The 7,256-nt window shown below is 50.2% G+C and overlaps 1 protein-coding gene across 2 annotated transcripts; it reads right to left on the bottom strand.

Annotated features, from left to right (window-relative positions):
• Positions 1 to 403: 403 nt before the first annotated feature.
• Positions 404 to 7,127, bottom strand: PNPO (pyridoxamine 5'-phosphate oxidase). Of its 2 annotated transcripts, XM_081027124.1 has the most exons (8): positions 6,855 to 7,091; positions 6,290 to 6,343; positions 5,786 to 5,910; positions 4,494 to 4,593; positions 3,569 to 3,622; positions 3,190 to 3,318; positions 2,796 to 2,866; positions 404 to 2,555 (listed from the first exon to the last, which is right to left on the bottom strand). In XM_081027124.1, exons 1-8 carry the CDS (start codon positions 6,990 to 6,992, stop codon positions 2,387 to 2,389), a joined length of 840 nt encoding a protein of 279 aa, XP_080883250.1. In that variant the 5' UTR covers positions 6,993 to 7,091; the 3' UTR covers positions 404 to 2,386. The 2 variants fall into 2 exon arrangements, with proteins under 2 accessions (XP_080883250.1, XP_080883251.1); XM_081027125.1 differs by lacking the exon at positions 6,290 to 6,343 and having other exon boundaries at positions 6,855 to 7,127.
• Positions 7,128 to 7,256: the final 129 nt, after the last annotated feature.

Genomic DNA, 7,256 nt, shown 5'->3' on the forward strand with positions numbered 1-7,256 from the left:
ATATACCCCTAAGCTGGGTATTGGTGGATGGGTGAGGAGGTAGCGTGGGTATCTAGGGAGATCTGGCTGCCCAGGGATTCAGAGCCCAGGCAGCTGCAAGTTTTCACGAGGCCAGAGGAGGAGGAACCGAGAGTGCAAATATGTGCAGGAGCCGGGAGAGGCTACGGGTTATCGACCACAGTTTCACTGGGACGCTACCCAAGGGGGGAAGGGGGAGGCAGGAAGGGCCGGCTAGAACTGGCCTGCGCTTCCCAGAAGGGGCCAACCCTGGGCAGCGGGCTCCCCCTGCTGGACTCCCAACCTCCCAAGAGAAGAGAAGCAAGGTGGGATAGTGGCTTAAATTCCCCAACTCCCCTCCTTCCAGGGGGTGGGGTGACCAGGCCAGACTGAAAACCAACACCACACATGTCCGATGAGTTTTTATTACAGACTTGGCAAAGTGATTGTCCGACAGAACAGGAAAGAAACAGCTGAGACCAGGCTCAAAGCTGGGGGATACACATCTTCCGGTAACAAACGGGACAAAGTAGGGGAAGGCACTCCACCACTCTCTCCTGTAGGAGGCTGCAGGATTAGCTTTGTGCCTTCCTGCACTCAGGCTTCATGGGGGGATCAACAGCAAGAAGGTAGCCGTTGGGGGAATTGGTCAATAATAGAGACATTGAAGCACACACCCAATACAGTGGAATGAATCACAGTTTAGAGTGGAAAGTTCAATGCCAACGTGGACAAATAAGTTCTCTGATCCTGGCTTAGTCACAGCAAACATTTACCCAGCCCGACTCCTCTCTGCAGTCTGTAGTCCACTCCAGGTTGTCTCCAGTCACCAGACTTGTGTTCAAGGAAAGCAAACACAGTTCAACACAGGCCTCAGCCAAGGGTTATTGAAGAATCCAGTTGTGAGGGTGGGAGGCCGTTGGTTTAGAGATTGAGGCCAGTGCATCCAGTCACCTGGGGGGCCTGTTAAATGCAGGATGAGATTCAGTGGGTCTGGGGTGGGCTCCCAAGTGATGCTAATGCTGCCCGCCTAAGGCCACGATGAGCAGCAAAGATCTAGACCAAGGGTTCTCCACCTTGACTGCACAGAGTTCCCTGGGGAGCTTTTAAATTTCCTAAAGCCCAGGCTTCACTCATGCGGCTTAAATCATCTCGAAGGGTGGGACCCAGGCATCAGGATTTTTAAGGCTCCCCAGATAATTCCAGCATGGATGAAAACCACTGATGTAGGAGCCATAATCAGTAGAGATAGGGAGTAGGGGAAGGGGATGTGTGAGTAGTTAGAAAGGCATAGTCTCTATAAAAATTTAATTTTATACCTAGAAAGTGAAATAAATAAATAAATACATACATACATACATAAATACTGTTCATAAATAAACATGGAAAGTAAAGCTTGATTAAAATTTTCCTGGCCTGTAGGTATCAGCAAACGAATCCCTACTACAAAACTCCTGACTGGATCGAATACTTCCAGTAAGAGAACACTTACTACCTAACAGGTAGTCCACTCCCTTTTAGGTAGCCCCGACTGCTTGAAATCTTTCCCCATACCGAGATGAAATTTCCCCATATCGAAATTTCTGTGTAATATCCACCTATGGGTCCTTTGGAACCACAGAGAATAAATTTAATGTCTTTTTTCACATTGCTGTGCTTCAGATAATGAAAGACAGCTATCAGTAGACTAAGAGCTATAAAAATATCAATAAATTAGTTAAGGTTCTTTTATTTGTGAGCAACAGAAATTGATTCTGTTAGTTCATGTCAAAAAAAATTTTTTTTTTTTAGAGACAGTAGGTGTTTGAGGCAGGAAGAGGAATTGGCGCAGTCCAGACATGAACAGGAGGGATCCAGGGCCGCTCAGGGAATTCCAAGCTGCAGCCAGGGGCTATTACTTCTTGGCTGCCATTAATGACTTGGCTACCATGATGCCCACGCTCTGGGTCTCTCCATTTCAAATTTGAAATCATTGGCAAGAAAAACTGATTGGCTAGATTGGCTCAGGAGCTTATGCTGGGACCAATCAGCTTTGGCCAGAATGACTCAGTCACGTGGTAACAGACAGGGTTGCTGGGGAACCACCCTGTGTTACCAGAAAAGGGACTCATACCCGCTGCTACCCCTAGAGGGAGCTATTCCAATAAATTGTTAAAATCAAGAGGGGAAAAAAATAATTACGGGATTATTTTCCATTTGTGATTCTCCATGCCACCATTACAGTCCACTAGACAACTTGCTGAGAGCCAACTGAGAGAACATGAAGGATGAACTCTGAAGAACCCTAATATTAGGGGTGGGGGAAATGGGTTGAGTTTAGAAGGGCCTGGATCCCATATCCTCTCTCAGCACCTAGCCCCAGCTCCAGTGGACTCTGACAGACTGGGAGTCAGGGAGCAAGTCTCTCATAGAGCCAGTCTTCCTCCCCCCGGTGGGTCATAGGTCCCAAAGGGGAGTCTCCTGTCGGGAGTCCCCGCCGAAAGACGATCCGGTCATGCAAGCGGTTGGTTTGGCCTTGCCAGAACTCCATCACCTGTGGGTATAGAATGTAGCCACCCCTACAAAGACAAACAGAGGTTTCAGTGCTCTGTGCATTTTTCCAGCCATGTCACCCCACCCCCAACCACCATCCCAGGGCCCCCTGAAGGAAGTTGCTGGAATGTATGTGACGAGGGATGACAAGTAATTCCATAGACAGGGTGATCTGTCTATGATCTGTAATTCCATAGACAGGGTGCCTTCAAGTAAACACGAGGGTCCTGTTGTCCCTTTCTAGGTGACTACTAGGTATCACTCACCAGTATTTTGGCTTCGGCACCTCTTGTTCCTGGTAGAGCTTCTCCAGTTCCTGATTTTTCTTTCTCAGATACTGTCCAGGGGAAGGAGATGGAGGAAGGCCAGACCCAATCAATGATTCATTTAATAACGGTTTACTGAGCATGTGTGCTGAGCCAGGCGCTGGGGACACAGGTGACCAAGGCAGGATGGCCTCTGATCTCCAGGAACACAGTCCAACCGGAGGGTCAGATAGACAGAGGAGTCCCATATCCCCATTCCCCATCCCCATTCCCCCAGAGAGACCCTCCTTTTCACTTTGCTGGAGAGAAAAGGCCCTGACATCCCCTGGAGACAGCCTCTGGGGATAAGACCAGGCCCTCACCACCTGGAGAACTAAGAGGGAGACCCACTCACCTCTCGATCAGGGATCACAGAGCTCTGGTGACTGACCACAGCCCCAATCTGGCTGCTCTTGGGGCGGGAGTGGAAGTAGCATGCAGTCTCCTCCTCTGGCAGCTTCTTCACGGAACCCTCAACACGCACCTGCTCAAGGATGGCCCAGGCTACATGGCATTCAATGCCACCTGCCTTCCCCACAGCACAAGCACCACTGCTCTCTGTTGTCTTCTTATCCACTGCCCCACCACTGTTGGCTTCAACTAGACCAGCTAATTGAGAGCAATTTGAGAGGCCGGATGTTTGCTCAGCCTGAGGACCTCCACTGGGCTCATCAATAAACTCAGGCCTCTCCCAACCCAGTCCACCCCAGGCTGTCCTGGGAATGCTCACTCACCTGGCGGTTTAGGGGCTCCCAGTAGAAGACAAGAGAAGCAAAGGGATTAGAGTCCTGGAAATGAAAAAGAATCCATAGATAGCCATCAGGACAGTGGGGGGGATGCCTCAAGCATGCAGGGGAAAGGCAGGAAGTCTGCAGCGTGCAGGCCCACAGCAGAGGAATTCAATGTAATATCTCATTTAAACCCTCAAAGGTAGGCCTACTTTTACAGGTGTGGAGACAGGCTCAGAGAGGTTAAGTAACGTGCCCAAGTTCACACAGCAAGTGGCAGAGCTATGCTGGAAACTTAAGACAGTTAGACCCCAAAGTGAGGCTTGCCATTTCTCAAACCCATAGATTTGCAAGTCCTCAGAAGTGCAAGTTTGGCTGACCTGGACTCAGGGAGGGTTACTCATTTGGATTTATGTATTGAATGTATACAAAGTGCCAACTCTGTGCTTGACAACAGGAGAGGTCCTGGGGGTATAACAGAGATACCACAGATGCAGCCTCTGCCCCCACAAAGCTTACCATGTAGCAGAGGACACAAACATTAACCACATAATCACACACATAAATGTAGTTAGAAACTGAAAAATGGCAGACAGGAAAGTTACAAGTTATAATGACAGCAAACAGCATGAGTGGCTGCCTCAGTGTAGGAGCTGAGGAAGGCTTTCCTGCGGAGGTAACACTGGAGCTGAGACTGAAGGGACAGGAGTTACTTAGGTAAGCAGGTGACAGAGGTGGCGGTGGTTGGAGAGACCACTCATGCACAGACAAGAAAATACAAGTGCAAAGGCCCAGAGGCAGGGCAGCAGCTGAGCACAGATCAAAAGTGGGTTGGGGGTGGGGGTGGCATGAGAAGGTGACGGGGGGTTGCATGAGAAGGAGACCGAGCCAGCGAGGGCTGGACTCTGCCGCCCTGGGAAGGTTTACTCACCAGCTCTTTTCCCTTTCGACTCTCAAAGTTAGTGAAGAAGCGGAAGCCATCCTTGCCAAAGCCCTTTAGCAGCACCATGCGGGCAGAGGGCTTCCCATCTCTGGGACAAGGAGCAGAGTGCTGAGGTCAGAGCCCACTTCAGTGTCCTCACTGCTGCCCCTCCCCACAGGATGTCTGAGCAACCCTGCAGCTGGGCCCCTTTATTCTGCACTGTCTGGGCACTCAGGCTACCCATTCCCACTTGCCCCTGGGGATTTGTCCTGCAGGTATCATATGACATTGCTGCCTGAGGCCATTAGGGAATGAACTGGGTCCCCCTAAAATTCTATAGTGAAGCCCTAACTCCCAATGTACTTCAAGATAGGATCTTTAGGGAAGTAAGTAAGGTAAATAAGGTCATAAGGATGGGACTCTAATCCAAAAGGACTGGTGTCCTTATAAGGAGAGGAAGAGACACCAGAGACCTCTCACTCACTCTCTCCCTGCACACACAAAGGAAAGGCCATGTGAGGACACAGAAAAAAGGTAGCCGTCTGCAAGTCATGAAGAGAGGCCTCATGACTGCACCCTGATCTTGGACTTCTAGCTTCCAGAACTGTGAGAAAATAAATTTCGGTTGTTTAAACTACCTCATCTGTGGTATTTTGTTTTGGCAGCCCTAGCAAAGTAACAAGGCTCTAAGGGCAGCAACCAAGAACAATGCAATCGGCAAGTGCTTAGAGATCACAGAAGTTGTAGTTACATCACACCATCTGCTCAGGGCTCTGGGGGATGGATACCGAGGGCACAGCACAAGAGCCCTGCCTTCAAGGCCTTACATTTTAGTGAGAGGGGACAAGAAGAGCTAGATAAAAGGCTAATACAAGTAATGTCTCAAGGAGCATTCGATTGATTATCAAATGAATGGTATAGTCGAGCACTGTGCTAGGTTTCGAGAGAGAGAGAGCATCATGGAGAGGTCCCAGGAGATATAGCTCATAAAGGGCTGCTGGGAATAGGGTAGGTGGGGAAATAAGGGAGGCAAAGGGGAATGTGGGTGGGTAGATCAAGGACACAGATGAATTTCATCTGTGCATTGAATTTCATCACTGAAATGGAATTGAGTGAAGTCTGATCTTTGGTATACAGGTAGGGACTCTGAGGCCCAGAAAGGACAAGTAACTTGCCTGAGGCCACACAGCATGTTAATAACAGAGCTAGAACCATAAAGTTGTCATCCATCAAATTGAGAGCTTTCTAAATTTCCTATTTCATCTGTACCCACCCACAGAAGGGCCCACAGCTATGCATACCTGGTGCAGGTAGCCAGACACATGGCATTGGCTTCCCCTATGTCAGGACACTGAACAGCCTCTTCGAACCAGGCAGCAAACTGCTTCATGGGGTCCAAGGAGGACAGTTGAGCTTCCTCAAATGCCTGGGAAGGGAGTTTCATTTTATTTAATAAACACATATAGTGCTTACTGTGTACGAAATACTGTTCTAAGCACTTTTCAAATATTAGCTCACTTAGTCCTTATAACGATCTCATAACAAAAAACAGTACCCAGGAAGTAGGTTCTGTTAGCCCTATATTACAGGTGAGGACATGGGCATAAAAAGGTGGCTTAACTTGCTGGGTCCCACAGTTAGTGATGGATGAATCAGGGTTTCATGTCATGGATGTCAAACCTATCACTTGGGGAGGCTTAAAAAAAAAAGAGATTCTGGGCTCCCCCCTTGTAAATTCTCAGTAGGACTAAAGCTCAATGAAAAAAAAATGCATGTAGAACAAGAATTTCCCTGGAAATGCTCACATTCAACCAGAGGCTCTGGGCCCCGATTCCAAAACAGTTCTCTTGAATCCTCTTCTGAGGCGGGAAAAGGAAAAGAACTCCAAGTGGTAATGAAGGGACTGAAGGCAGTAAGGAGTTAGGAGCACCCCCCGCCCCCATGTTTTACTTATTTATGAAACATTTATACACCGATTATCACTGTTCTAAGCTCTTCACAAACATCTGTGTCTGTCCAACACTTCACAAGTGAGGAAACCGAAGCCCAGAGAGGTTAAGTAAACTGCCAGAGGAGATGTTCCCCGTGAACGGCAGGATTCCAGCCCAGACAGGCTCCAGAGGCGTACCCTTATCCACTACCACAAGCTTCCTCCTGAACCCATCTTCGTTCTGGCTTCCCCAGAACCTCTTCCCAGTTGGTTAACTTTAAACCCTCGTCTCCCACGGGGAGACCCCCCCCAAGTCCCCTCGCCCCACGGGGTGGCCCCAGAAACCCAGTGGGGTTCCTCCTACTCCCCGTCTCCTCCACAAATGACTCAGGACCCCCTGTTGCCCCGCCGCTGCGGGAGACCCCTCCCGGGGACGGCACCTCTCGGTCTCCGCGGTAACTCTTGCGCATCGGTCCCAGGTCCATGACTGCACCGCGGCCGCACAGGTGACGAAGGTAGTGGGGCCACTCGGCCGGGCGCCCGAACGTCACGGTGACGCCCCGCAGCCCGCACGTCATGGGGCCGCCGGCCACGTGACCCGGCGTCGCCCGGCGCGGGGTTCCGTTGGGTTCGGAACCACTTTCTCAGCCCGGGATTCTACCCCGGAGAGGGAATAATTTGTCAGTCGCCTAGCCCAGCTACCTTAAGTCCTTGGAGCCAATGGGAGCCCAGGGTCGGAGGAGGGAGACAGGCGCTGAGAGGCCATTGGTCGGAGTTACACGGTGCGAGGCCAATTAAAGCGAAAAGACAGGAACCCAGCGACCAATGGGCAGCGCCTCCGG

Source organism: Rhinolophus hipposideros (assembly GCF_964194185.1).
Source record: "Rhinolophus hipposideros genome assembly, chromosome: 20".
Taxonomy (NCBI): Eukaryota; Metazoa; Chordata; class Mammalia; order Chiroptera; family Rhinolophidae; genus Rhinolophus; species Rhinolophus hipposideros.

Bases quoted from the DNA above. Each gene is read 5' to 3' on its own strand.
- PNPO (XM_081027124.1), bottom strand. From the start codon at position 6,992: ATGACGTGCGGGCTGCGGGGCGTCACCGTGACGTTCGGGCGCCCGGCC. The intron at 5,911-6,289 runs GTGAGCATTTCC...CTCCCTTCCCAG, and splicing joins CCCAGAGCCTCTGGTTGAAT to GCATTTGAGGAAGCTCAACT. The intron at 2,867-3,189 runs GTGAGTGGGTCT...TCCCCTGGACAG, and splicing joins CTGTGATCCCTGATCGAGAG to TATCTGAGAAAGAAAAATCA.